At 34.3% G+C, this 12646-nt stretch overlaps 3 protein-coding genes and 1 pseudogene across 7 annotated transcripts; 1 reads left to right on the top strand and 3 right to left on the bottom strand.

Annotated features, from left to right (window-relative positions):
* Nucleotide 1: 1 nt before the first annotated feature.
* On the bottom strand, nucleotides 2-3283 carry LOC106448080 (calcium-dependent protein kinase 24-like). Of its 2 annotated transcripts, XM_048752421.1 has the most exons (8): nucleotides 2927-3278; nucleotides 2706-2833; nucleotides 2376-2640; nucleotides 2175-2298; nucleotides 1382-1678; nucleotides 1185-1300; nucleotides 485-886; nucleotides 2-389 (listed from the first exon to the last, which is right to left on the bottom strand). In XM_048752421.1, the coding sequence occupies exons 1-8, from the start codon at nucleotides 2978-2980 to the stop codon at nucleotides 123-125; spliced, it is 1653 nt and encodes a 550-aa protein (XP_048608378.1). In that variant the 5' UTR covers nucleotides 2981-3278; the 3' UTR covers nucleotides 2-122. The 2 variants fall into 2 exon arrangements, with proteins under 2 accessions (XP_048608378.1, XP_048608376.1); XM_048752419.1 differs by having other exon boundaries at nucleotides 2706-3283.
* A 522-nt stretch (nucleotides 3284-3805) lies between these two features.
* LOC106449375 lies at nucleotides 3806-4821 on the bottom strand. The gene is made up of 2 exons (XM_013891144.3): nucleotides 4583-4821; nucleotides 3806-4046 (listed from the first exon to the last, which is right to left on the bottom strand). Exons 1-2 carry the CDS (start codon nucleotides 4748-4750, stop codon nucleotides 3999-4001), a joined length of 216 nt encoding a protein of 71 aa, XP_013746598.1. The 5' UTR covers nucleotides 4751-4821; the 3' UTR covers nucleotides 3806-3998.
* Nucleotides 4822-4994: 173 nt separating this feature from the next.
* Nucleotides 4995-7867, top strand: LOC106445698 (endonuclease III homolog 1, chloroplastic). Of its 4 annotated transcripts, none has more exons than XM_022698984.2 (12): nucleotides 4995-5226; nucleotides 5314-5405; nucleotides 5574-5634; nucleotides 5880-5930; nucleotides 6020-6067; nucleotides 6145-6263; nucleotides 6419-6485; nucleotides 6576-6667; nucleotides 6819-6956; nucleotides 7040-7144; nucleotides 7208-7291; nucleotides 7363-7867. In XM_022698984.2, the coding sequence occupies exons 1-12, from the start codon at nucleotides 5067-5069 to the stop codon at nucleotides 7504-7506; spliced, it is 1161 nt and encodes a 386-aa protein (XP_022554705.2). In that variant the 5' UTR covers nucleotides 4995-5066; the 3' UTR covers nucleotides 7507-7867. The 4 variants fall into 4 exon arrangements, with proteins under 4 accessions (XP_022554705.2, XP_013742759.2, XP_013742758.2 ...); XM_013887305.3 differs by having other exon boundaries at nucleotides 5571-5634; XM_013887304.3 differs by having other exon boundaries at nucleotides 5005-5226; nucleotides 5308-5405.
* Nucleotides 7868-8413: 546 nt separating this feature from the next.
* On the bottom strand, nucleotides 8414-12027 carry LOC106448081 (annotated as a pseudogene).
* Between the last annotated feature and the right edge of the window lie 619 nt (nucleotides 12028-12646).

Below are 12646 nucleotides of genomic sequence, written 5' to 3'. Positions count from 1 at the left end.
ATTGCAACTTTAAGCCCATCACTTGTAGCACCATCAAATCACTTCTTTGTCACTTGTTGCACCAAAAACCAAACATATGTAAAAGAAAACCAAAGAGATGTGTTTCTTTTTCATTTTTTTCTTTAGTATCTTAGACCTGAGGGTTTATAGGTTTTGGAGAGGCCAAGCTCCATTGATTTGTTCTTTGGAGAATCAAGTATCTTAGCTCTCTTCCTTGCTATAGGGAACTCCATGGACTGTGATTTAGGAGCACTGTCCCCAAAATCTTCTTTGAACATTTTCATGCTTAGAGCATTCAACAATGCCCTTGAGTACTGCCTTGACGCCATCTTCCAGTCTGTCCCTGACTTCATCATTGCCTTAAACTCATCAAAGCTTATCCTTCCATCCTATCACCAAAAAAAAAAACATGTTAGGAAACTTGCACCAGAAGGTAACAAAAACCTAATATAGTCTCAAACGTCTCAGCCTTTGTTCATTTTACCTTGTTGAGGTCAACGTCAAAGAAGATATCTTTGATCCACTGGTCACTACCCTGGCCTAGCTTATCATCGAAAAGAGCTTCTTTGAGCTCGTCTAGCTCGATAAACCCATTGCCATTCTTGTCAAAATACTTGAATGCTTCTTGCAAATGCTCATCACAACCTATTCTCTTCAAATGTATTGAAAGCGTCACAAACTCTTCACAGCTCAACATCCCGTTTCCGTCTGTATCAGCTGCATCCATTAGCATCTTCACATCTCCATCGGGACACACTTGTCCAAGGTTCTTCAGTCCATCTCTTAGTTCCTCAAATGTCAAGTGACCATTCTTGTCAGTGTCCATCGTTTCAAACATCTGTACTATCGCTGCTATCTCCTCGTTTGGTAGATTGTCAGCTACGATCTAAAAAAATTATTTCAACTTAGATAAGAATGTTTTTCGAAACAAAAAAAAGAAGATGGTTTTGAGGCTAGTATAAATAAGGATCTAAATGATTATAAATTTTTATTCACATCATCAATATATAAAATTCTAATTAGGTATTTGCCTCAATAGGTTTTGATCTCTTAAGCTTTGTTTTCTTATAAAGTTTTTTTTTTGGGTCAAATTTTTCTTTCTGAAGTTAATTTGCGTTTGTTCACCATAGAGGCGTAATCAAAATAGATACATAATGTTTGTGAAGTCAAGAAAGTTTACATACCCTGAGGACTTTCTTTTTGAACCTGTTCATCAACACGAACTGTTGAATATTGGTCCTCACGTTATCTCCAAGATTCACATTTGGTGCTCTCTCTGCGTTCTGTATCCACGGATGTTCTATAAAACATAACTCTCTCCATCAACTTATGTCGTTTGTTAATCATATTATATTTATAAATGAAATGTTATTAAAGTTACCAAGGACTTCTTGAACTGTGAGTCTGCTATAAGGATTTGCATCAAGCATGCTCTTAACGAGTTGTTTAGCTTCTTTAGACACTTTTGGCCATGGATCTCTTTCGAAATCGATGTGACCTCTCACTATTGCATGCGCTATTCCTTCCTCAGTTTCTGCCCAAAAAGGAGGAACACCACAAAGCAAGATGTAGAGTATAACACCAGCGCTCCAGACATCGATCTCAGGACCGTAGTCTCGTCTCAATACCTCTGGAGCCATGTAATAAGGACTTCCAACTATCTCATTGAACCGTTGGCCTGCAATATTCAATCGGTTCAAACAGAGTTTTGCTTCAAAACAACTACATAAAACTATACTATAGTGACCAACGAAGAGTTGGCTTAGTGGTTAACACTCTTATTGGCCTAGTGGCTAAAACTCTTATATTATCCGGTAGGTGTCTAAGAGTTCCTAGTTCAAGTCTAGCTGAGAGGGGTCTACTCTTTAAAGAGAGTGAATTTGAAATGGTTTGTGCCTTGCCCTGAATAATGTACGAACCAGAAACTTCTTAGTCATTTAAAAAAAACAGAAGGTTTACAAGTTATTTCTCTACAAAAACTATTATATAGCATCAGATATTTCCCGAATTATGAACTCATTCCATATATCTCCGAAATAATAGTTTAAATTTATTTCTCCATATTTTTAAAGTTCAAAATCTAAAAACCCATAAACCATAATTAATATGTTTATTGTTTTTGATACTAATCTATATCCCGGACTATGACCAAACTATAGAGATGTGATTAGTACCGTGTTTGAAATTAATGGAGAGACCAAAGTCAATAGCTTTGAGTTGTGCAGTCTCGGTTCCATTTGAAAAGAGGAAGTTCTCAGGTTTAAGATCCCTATGAATCACTCCATGTTCATGACATACCTTCACACACAAGTAAACACTAAGGCGGGAACAAAACAAACGATACAAAGAGATTTGAGACTTTCTTGATTTCACACCTTGACAACTTCAAGAATGGTTTTAGTGACGGATGCAGCTGCACGTTCAGTGTAATGCCCTCTGGCAACAATACGGTCAAAAAGCTCTCCTCCTTCACAAATCTCCATGACAAGATAGACAGCGTCTTCGTCCTCGAAAGCTTCCTTGAAGGTCACGATATTAGGATGTTTTGGCAAACAGCTCATGATCTCAACCTCTCTTCTTACATCCTCAACGTCTATCTCCGTCCTTAGCTTCTCCTTTGATATCCTCTTACACGCAAACCTGTCATGTTTTTGTTTCAAGACTCGAAGACTTTCAAGATGTATATAAGATGAAAGAGATTTTACCTTTTTCGAGTGTTGATCTCGATGCATTCGTGAGTGACACCAAATTCACCACGGCCAAGTTCTTTCCCTAGTTCATACTTGAGGAGGATGCCATCACCAATGGGCTCAGGAAGAACACGGCTAGGTGGCTGGAAAAGCAATCTCCGGGAAAGATTAGTTGAAGAAACGAATTTAGGATTAGATGATGATGTTTTGCTATGACTATTGTTTCTCCTTCTTACCGGTCTCTTCCCAAAAGGAGAACCTTTCAATGGCGATGAGACACAGCTTCCCATGGGATCTTTCTTTTTTCTTGCAAAGGGTTTTATTTGGAATAAATGTCCAAGAGCTTGTAAAAACCGCGATTGATCGATGAATAAACAATCGATCAAAAGCGGTTTTCAAGAAGGATATTTATTCAAATGCACCCCATGGGAAGGAAGAGAGAAGAAGCTTTTGTGCTCAAGTTCCTATATTGTCTTTTTCTTGGAGCTTCTTCTGATTTTGTTGTGTTTGGTTTTCTATGTTTATTTGGTGTTGAAAGAAAGAAAGAGGAGGTCCTGAAAGACAGGAGCATGAGAGAGGGAAACACAAAAGATTGGATGGATGGTGAGATCTTTCTATATTTGGTTATGACAGTAGTCTCTGGTTGGTTTAACTTTGTTGCCGTTGTTCGTTCCCTCCTCCCGCCAATTTTTTTAATCTGGCTAAAGATAAGCGATTTAAGGGGCTGCTGATCCATATATCTAAAATTTGAGGAACAAGACAACATATTAGCGAGAATCGTATACTTGAATAAGTGAATCTAAAACAGTTAACTCCTGTCTATTGTTCATATATTATTGCATGTGGGAAGGCAGAAGAAGACCAAGATGTGTGACCAAAGTCTTTAGCTAATGCTTTACACGGTCGAGGTGTATTGCTTCAAATTCGCTGCACAATCGTACAAATGCTTATTTCATGTGATCTCACAAGTACACTTTACTTGATCAAACTCTACATCAAAGGCACGAGTAGACTTTAGAAATGAATAACCATTCTTTTGTTTTGGATTTCACAAACTTTTGTTTTTTCTTTGTTTTGGTGTCCTGAAAGCTCTGGACCACTTACAAAATGTTAAGTACTGGAGATGGTAAATTCAGATCGAAAGAAATGTCAAAATTCATTACACACTTTTTCAAACAGACGTTATAATCCTTGGATGTTCTTTTATTCTGAACAAAATGCAAAACAGGATAGTTCTAGCATCAGCTTTCTTGAAACTTTCACAACGCTGAGACCTTTTGCAGAAGAGAGTGTATCTGGCAAACAATCTCAGAGGAACTTTCTATGTGGTCTGCCTGCATCTTCGTCCTGCATATGCTGTAAGAAAAATCAAGGTTTTGAGTATGTTACGTCCACGGTAATGATGTGAAGCACAACAAGAGAAACATAACACACATTTCTAAATCGTCATTGAAGTATTCCACCAATCCCTTGCACAATAATCTATTCAAGGGCTCAGAGTTGATAAATTAATACAGTAACTTAGGAAAAAAAACAAGGGATATCAGCAAACAAACTGCTAAGCGACTCAGAATAATACAAAGAGAAGCAGATTAGCTAGTTTTAGCCCTAAAACCCATCAAGACAAAAAAAAAAAAAAAAAAGGGTGAGCATTTAAAGACAAAACACATAGCACTTGAGCAAATCTCGTTTCTTCAATCACTCTGGTAATAATATGTCAACCAAACAAGAGAATAGATCTGATTCAAACGTATTAAACAACATCTAACCCAATTAACGTATATGATACGATCTAGCTTTCATACGATGCTCTCAGTAAAATTAGGGCACAAAAAAAACAGAAATGAAATAAAAAATGGAGATGGGAATCGAGTGAGAGATTAGGAACTTACGAAATCTTTGACGATGCCCTTGTAGACGATGATGGGGAGGGCGATGCCGAAGATTCCGATGAGAGCGAAGTTGCGACGTGTCCATCGGAAGTTATGCTCGAGATTCTCCCTCGCGGATCCCCAGTCCTCGATGAACTTGTTCTTGTTCGTCTCCATGCCTCCACCCATCTCTTCTCCCCCTCTCTCAAATGGTGGTTTTAGCTTCTTCTGTGATTTTGAGCGACAACAATCAGAGCTGGGTATACATCTAAAACCGAAATAAACCGAGATTTTTTTTTACAATTTTCGATTTCATATCCGGTTTAGATAAGAACCGGGGAGATTTGAAAATTCAGTTAGTTTTAGGTTCGGTTCGGTTCGATTCGACGATCGTTAACCAAATAAAATGTTAAATTCAGTTCGGTTAAACATTCTCCTCAAGACATTAAAACACAAACAGTGTTGTTTGTTTGTTGTAACTTGTAATTGAGTTGGGTTTCTTGTAATGATTCTCGTTAACAGAGCCGTTTCTACAACCCTTGACAACGTCGCTTGGTTTTCTCGAGTCCGAACCATGAATCGCAAAATTCACTCCACTGTCTCTTCTTCTTCTAAAGCCAACTCCGTGAGAATCCAACATTCTCGCTCCGAAGATTCAGACCCAGGTCCTCCTTCCTTCTATCTCTCTTTCTGTTCCCTGATAATTTTGTAGTTTTTTGTTACGAAACTTGTTTTTCTGGTATCAGAAACAGCCAATGGAGCTTCTGGGTCGTCGGAGACTCTAGTATACACCCGGAAGAAAAGGCTGAAACAGGAAGCTTTGGAGCCTCTGGAGAAAAAATCAGTAAAGTCTCCTCCTTTCTTTTTGATTAAGTGTGTGTGTGTGGTAATTTCTTGAGACTTGGGGGAGAAACCTTGATTAGTGTGCTTTTTCATGTGTTTCCATTACCATTACCATTGTGTCATTATTTGCGTGTTGATTTGTGTCTCACGTATTTAATTGATGCAGCAGCAGCTATGTGGATTGCCTGATATAGAAGAATTTGCTTTCAAAAAGAATACTAGATCATCGAGTAAGTTTCATTTTGTAATCAAGTTTTCATTTTTTCATATTCCTCATCATTCAGTAAACTTAATTTCAGTCACTGGTTTAAAAAAGACATAACAAAATGGACCTCCCTGACTACTCGTAATTGAAAGTCTTTTTTTCCGGTGGAAGATGTTTTATCATCAATCAATCAAAAGCACATTCTTTAGTTTTTTTTCTTTTTTTCCTTAAAATGGACAAGAGAGATTCCTTACCTAAGTTTTTTAACAGAGAGGTCAACAACGGAAACTAACATCTCTGTGGCTTCAGCCAGCACAGCAGGTATGTTATCACACAGCAGCAACTCACAGTTTCTCTACTTCATTCACATAGTAGCAAGTCACGTTAGCTAAGTAAATAGATTTTTACAGGGAGGTCAACGGAAACTATAATCACTCCGACTTCAACCAAAACAGCAGGTACTTCATTCCTTCAACTTCTCTGTTTCTTCACTCAAAGTAACTGCTTACGTATTAGTCTTGTGGTTTTAATCTAGGAAGCCCGCCTGAAAACTGGGTACAAGTGCTCGAGGGCATTCGTCAAATGAGATCATCTGGAGATGCACCAGTTGATTCTATGGGATGTGATAAAGCTGGAAGCTTTCTGCCTCCTTTGGTATGATTTTTTGTATTTCCCCAAAAGCACTAGTAGATTTACTTATTACTCGTGATTAGCTTTTAGAAAATTATCTTCTTATTACTCAAGCAAGCAAGCACCTTTGGATTCACTACTGATCAAATATATTTTTCTTCTTGTGTTAAAATATCTAGGAAAGAAGATTTGCTGTCTTGTTAGGATCACTTCTTTCAAGTCAGACTAAAGATCAAGTTAATAATGGTGAGTTTTTTGTCTTGTTTACGAAACAGTTATGTTATTTCCTTTTATGAGTTTCCTGATTATTTACTGCATACTTACTACCACATGCAGCTGCAATACATCGTCTTCATCAAAACGGCCTTCTCACTCCCGAAGCCATTGACAAGGCTGATGAATCAACCATAAAAGAACTGATCTATCCGGTATGTTTATCCTAGTGTTACCTCTTGACGTGTTTCCCCCTTAATATTCTAATCTTCATATGCCAAATGAATGATAAACTATGAAAGGAAACGGTTCTTGTTCACGGTAAAATCTCGGTTATGAAATCAACTGTTTGCCTTTACTTTCCAGGTTGGCTTTTATGCAAGGAAGGCTACATATATGAAGAAAGTAGCTAAAATCTGTTTAGAGAAATATAACGGAGACATTCCAAGCTCTTTGGACGATCTACTTGCGCTTCCGGGGATTGGTCCCAAGATGGCACATTTGGTAATAATAATATGTAATAGAGAGAAATGTTTTCATAAAGCTTCTCACAAAGCAGCTTCATTTGTTGGTACATGACATGACAGATTCTGCATATAGCATGGAATGATGTTCAAGGTATCTGTGTAGATACACATGTCCATCGCATCTGCAATCGACTTGGTTGGGTGTCTCGGCCAGCAACCAAACAGGTCTGTTGTTTCTTTGTTTGTCTGCTTTAGTGTCAACCATTCTTAATCTGTGTGATCTGCTAGAAAACTTCGTCTCCAGAGGAAACAAGAGTAGCTTTGCAACAATGGCTTCCAAAGGAAGAATGGGTTGCCATTAACCCGCTTCTGGTGCGTCATCCCTCTCCTTAAGACACGCATGAGACTACACAAAACATTGACTTGTCTGAAATCTTACACAGGTGGGATTTGGACAAACGATTTGCACACCGCTGAGACCTCGTTGCGAAGCCTGCAGTGTTGCTAGGCTTTGTCCTGCTGCTTTCAAAGAGGCTTCAAGTCCATCATCCAAGTTGAAGAAATCTAAGCAAAGCAAAGAACTATGATCCAAAGTCAGGGGAACATATAAGCTAGTTTGACTTTTATTGACTTCGCATTCGCATAAGGGTCATGGGATCGAGAGCCCTTATCTATCCACTGGTTTTCGTTTGTTATTAATTAATTATGGGATGACTATCTTCTCTTGTCTCTTATGGTATTCATCTTCTCTAGATAACATATATTCTCATGTTCAGTGATTCATATACTCCGGAGCCATGGTTTTTCTTTTTCTTTTTGGAACTCTTCTCTACCTATATAACTTATGTAATGTGGTGATCCCTCTGTAATCAGACTTGGTTTGGTGTCTAGAGCAGGAACCAAACAAGTTCTCCTGAATTGGCTTGTGATAAATCAATCATTTCTACATGTGATACTTTCTTTGTATGATTGCTAATTCTTATTATGTGTTTTACCATTTTTTTGTACCTTATTCAATCCAGGAATTTAATAGACTTTGAAAGAATTCATAAATAATAATTTTTGCAGAAGTTTAAAAGATTGGATGAGAGTTTAATGCATTTACATAATTTTCATGTTTACTTTTTTCTTATGGATTTTAAAGGAATGTACATGAATTTGATAGAATATCAATTTCTCTAAAATCTATGAAATTTTCGAATCTGTATTATATTAAAAAGATAAAGAACATTATTTTAGTCATAAAACTGAAAAAATAACAGTCACTACTACTAAAAAGCTCACTGATCGTAGCAGTTTTATTAAAATGCATATTACTAATAAATAAGATCTATGGATCATCCAAATTCATGACATATCTACACATATCTTATGCCATAGTTGTTTTCCCAGCATTTTCTCTATCTTGTTTTTGTGTTCCCAAAGGTTCTTCTCGAATAATTTGATTGGCATTCGTTACATTTTGTTGGACATTTGCTTCAACAGGAAATTCACCTACATCTGATTGCCATTCCTTCCGCAAAAAGTTATGCAACGTTGCACATTTGCTTCAACAGGAAATTCACCTGAATCTGATTGGCATTCCTTCCGCAAAAAGTTATGCAACGTTGCACATGTCAATACTAATCCATCTTTTTTTTGTAAGAAAAAGGAGGTGCAGATTTAAAAATCGCAAATCTTGATTTAAACATTCCAAATATCCTCTCGATCATATTTCTCAAAATAGCATGACGAAGATTGAATAATTTAGATGCTGTGTTAGGATCACATCCTTGGCCAGTAAATTCTTGTAGATGGTATCGAACACCTCGAAATGGAGCCAAAAAATTAACTCTGTTTGCAAATCCACAATCAACTAGATAGAAATTACGTAAAAAATTAAATGATAAACACTACTAATTGTTAGACATATGATTTATAAATAAATTATAAAAAGTTTACTTTCAGGTACTTGGAAATTGTTTATTCTTCTAGTTAAAGCATTATTTAATACTCTTGAATCGTGTGCCGAACCTTCCCATCCACTAAGAACATATATGAACTCCTAATAAAAGTTACATACGGCCAACAAATTTGTGATATTTGTTCTTTTCTGATTTACGATAACTTGCCACTTCAAGTCCAACTAATTTTGCAGGTATATGTGTACCATCTAGTACCCAAACACAATTCTGAAATAAATTCAAAAAAATGTTAATCAGATTTTAGGAATAACAAAAATTAAACTTATCCAAAGATGAAATAATGTACCTTAAAATATGGATAGAATCATGTACTTTCTCTAATTTTTGTAGGAACTAAACCATTTGGTTTCACCATTTGGCTTGGAGCTATGAGAAGTAAAGCTTTTAAAACACGATTAAAGTCAGTGCTTATTGCAAACTTGGACCTTTTGAATGTATCTTTTACTAGGCAATATCGTGAATTTTGCCCAATAGTAAGCAAGAAAATTCCAAGCATCTATTCGAAAGATATGAATCTTGTGTCTTGTAAACCAGATTTCTCTCTAAGAATACTGGATAACTTTAGAAACACATCTGGAAACATATGGTAAAACACCCGAAAGTGTTGAGAATCTTCATTTAATACCTTCTATATGTATTGTTCTCCGAGCATTGTGACTGGTCGGCGAAGGGGACATTCTATAGAATGTTGGCCCATGAGACGCTTTCTTGAGTTTTGAAACTGTGCTCCAATGGCAACCATCACCACCATAGAAATATGCTCGCATCAAAATCATTTTTTGTTTGCTCGATATCCATCATGATGTCTCTCCTTTCATGAAAATTTTGATCCATGACAAGATAACCTATTAAAAGTTACAAAATGAATCTTAAGAAACTGAATTTTTTTGTCGATGTGTTCTCTTTAGTTTTGTCTTTTGACTTTCATACATGGGTTATATATAAAGCTCGTAAAGTTAAGTTTAAATTTGAAGCTTTCATGTAGGTACTGTTTTGTAGGGATGGTATGACATTGTTGACTAAATCAAACAACATATTAAAGGAAATCACCCTATATAAATTTGAATTTGGAAGTTTGCTGTGTGACATTAGTTGACTACAACAAATTCTATTTTAAAGTTCAATTTTACTCAGTCAACATTCACTCGAGGATTAAATCTGCACAAGTAGAAATTGAGTATTAGAAGTGCTGATTATAAATGCTTGGGAATTAAAAACTCATTTTCCCGTATAATCCCTAATAGTTATTATTATTAAACCTCTATATCTTCTTCTCCCAAACTAAATCCCTAATTGAAAGTTATTTTATACATGCAGACAAGAACAAGATGTACTTCTACTATTTTGCCATTTTCTATAAAGAAAAACAACAAGACTTTGGTTTTGAAGAAATACTAAGTCTGATTGTTATTTCTAACTTGGAGCTGAATATGCATGCTTTTTTTGGATTGAACGATGCAACGACCAATCTGATTACATTCTGCTCTTACCAAAACATGGGAAGGAAGAAAATCCAATACGCTCCCCGCAGGTTCGACTCGCGTTGGCCACCTGGACCCTCCCTGCTAATTCCTGGGGAGGAAATTACGTGGTTGCTGCTGGCCTCGTGGGATTAGTCGGTTGACCTCGGTCGCCGGATCCCCACGGTTAACAAAAAAAAAAAAAAAAACATGGGAAACCCATGGCACGATTTGGAGGTTTTTAGATTCAGAAACGATTTGGAGGTTTATAGATTCAGATTTCAATTAGGGATTTAGGTTGGGAGAAGATTATTTGGAGGTTTAATAATAATAGCTATTAGGGATTAAAAAATTTATTAGAATTCTAAGTGGTCTAATTGTTTAGCTTTGCAACAAGTGCACTAGTTCGATTCCCTTGAGAAACAATTTTCTTAAAAGTTTCAAAACGATTAGAGGTTAAAATGACTAGTCAAGATAACTTGATGTTTTAAATAGTCCATAAGAAAGTTCATGTTTTGTTTCAACTAAATTTGAAAGTTGGTGATTTAAATGACACTAGATTTTTGCCCGCCTTTAACGCATATTATATTTTGATTATTTTAAATTATTTGAATTTTAAATTTTTGTTTGTGTAATCAAAGAAAATTATATTTTTACTAATTGTTTATTTGAAATATTTAAAAATTTATGATAAATATTATATTAAACACATTATTTTTTGTTATATTTTTTTATTTTTTATTTGTGAAGATCAACTGAAAAATTATTTTAAAATGTTAAATATATTAATTCTTGAACATATGACGAGTAAACTAATACATATTATGTTCTAACTTCTAACACATGTTTTAAATTTGAAATCATAATTTAAAAATAATATATAATAGTTTAAATTTAAAAACATTAATTATAAAATTTATGTTGTGTAAGTTTAACGTATATTTTTCTTTAAAATAAAATAAAAATTTGTTATTGAGATGATTTTGTAGATTTTGATCCTGTATATTTACAGACTAATATATATTACAACAGCATAGTAAATAATATATCATGTGATATTGTTTTGTGAAGATTCAAATTTTGAAAGAAAAACTAAACTGTTTGATAAGGAAACTAACACATTTGTTAAATATATATGTTTTTGAATTTGATTTAATATATCTATAACTTTTTCATAAAATTTTAATATTCTTAACACATTTGTTATAATAAAAAAATAAAGCTGAAGACTTTTTTCTAATCATGCAAATCATCTATTAATATATTAAATTATGTTAATGATTGGAATACATACTTTTGACATACCATTTCTTAGATTTTCATGAGATATGTTCGTAAATAAAGTAAAACAAAAATAAATTATGTGATATATTGTTTATATTTCTTATAAGCTATTGAGATTTGGTTGTTATCAAATTTGAAAGATTAAAATCTATTATATCTTATGTTTGCAGAATACCGTAAATAGTTTATATATTGTTATAAACAACATATGTTTATAAAAACACGTGATTAGATATTATCAAGACAAATTTATTTTATACGTTTAAAAAATTTACACATGTAAATGTGTAAACACCTACAAATGTTAAAACTATATATTTTATTAAATTATATAAATTTCTAGTATTGGTTAAATAGTTGGAACATATGTATTAAAATCTACTGAATTATATACCTCCATGTCTAAGAAAAGTTTGATATATAAAAAAGTATAATGAATTAAATGGTTTTCTTGGACCATGTAATAAAAAAGGAGTAAAAATGGAATTATAACAAATGAACACGGCTGACAAACACACTTCTTTTTTAAAAAAAATTGGCATGGCTGACAAACACACTTGCAAAGCTTTATCAGTACGTCTCAAAACAATGGATCTCGTGAACAGATCAAGTCACTATAGTGATTAGTATTTCATTTGGTTAGAATTGGTTAGGGATAATAATTTTGATCCGTAAATTCTTAGAATCATTTTGTAAGTATATTTTGATATGTACTAAATTTAACAATATATTTAGAAAAACAGGAGTTATACTGTATAAGCTAATAATGAAAAATGCTATCATTATTTCTAAAAAGTCTGAATATATCCAAATTTAAATGATAATATTTTTAAATAGATAAAAAAATACGACTCTAAATTAATATAGTAGATTTTTTCGAGTTATAAATCGTACATGGCATCATTCCATGTCTATATGCAGAACATGTGAATGAGTAGTATTTGAAAAGGATTCCAGTGAATTTCAATATTTAATTGTTTCAAAGACCAGAGTAAATAATTAATTAACCGTGGTGAAAA

Source organism: Brassica napus, chromosome C3, assembly GCF_020379485.1.
Source record: "Brassica napus cultivar Da-Ae chromosome C3, Da-Ae, whole genome shotgun sequence".
Taxonomy (NCBI): Eukaryota; Viridiplantae; Streptophyta; class Magnoliopsida; order Brassicales; family Brassicaceae; genus Brassica; species Brassica napus.
Note: the sequence above shows the minus strand (reverse complement) of the source record. Positions and strands in the feature narration are given on the sequence as shown.

Coding starts and splice junctions, on each gene's coding strand:
- LOC106449375 (XM_013891144.3), bottom strand. CDS start 4,750: ATGGGTGGAGGCATGGAGACGAACAAGAACAAGTTCATCGAGGACTGG. Junction 4,047..4,582: donor AGGGCATCGTCAAAGATTTC/GTAAGTTCCTAA, acceptor TTTTTCTTACAG/CATATGCAGGACGAAGATGC.
- LOC106448080 (XM_048752419.1), bottom strand. CDS start 2,980: ATGGGAAGCTGTGTCTCATCGCCATTGAAAGGTTCTCCTTTTGGGAAG. Junction 887..1,184: donor TCAAAAAGAAAGTCCTCAGG/GTATGTAAACTT, acceptor TAATTTTTTTAG/ATCGTAGCTGACAATCTACC. Junction 390..484: donor TTGACGTTGACCTCAACAAG/GTAAAATGAACA, acceptor TTTTGGTGATAG/GATGGAAGGATAAGCTTTGA.
- LOC106445698 (XM_013887303.3), top strand. CDS start 5,067: ATGATTCTCGTTAACAGAGCCGTTTCTACAACCCTTGACAACGTCGCT. Junction 6,668..6,818: donor TAAAAGAACTGATCTATCCG/GTATGTTTATCC, acceptor TTTACTTTCCAG/GTTGGCTTTTATGCAAGGAA. Junction 7,292..7,362: donor TTGCCATTAACCCGCTTCTG/GTGCGTCATCCC, acceptor AATCTTACACAG/GTGGGATTTGGACAAACGAT.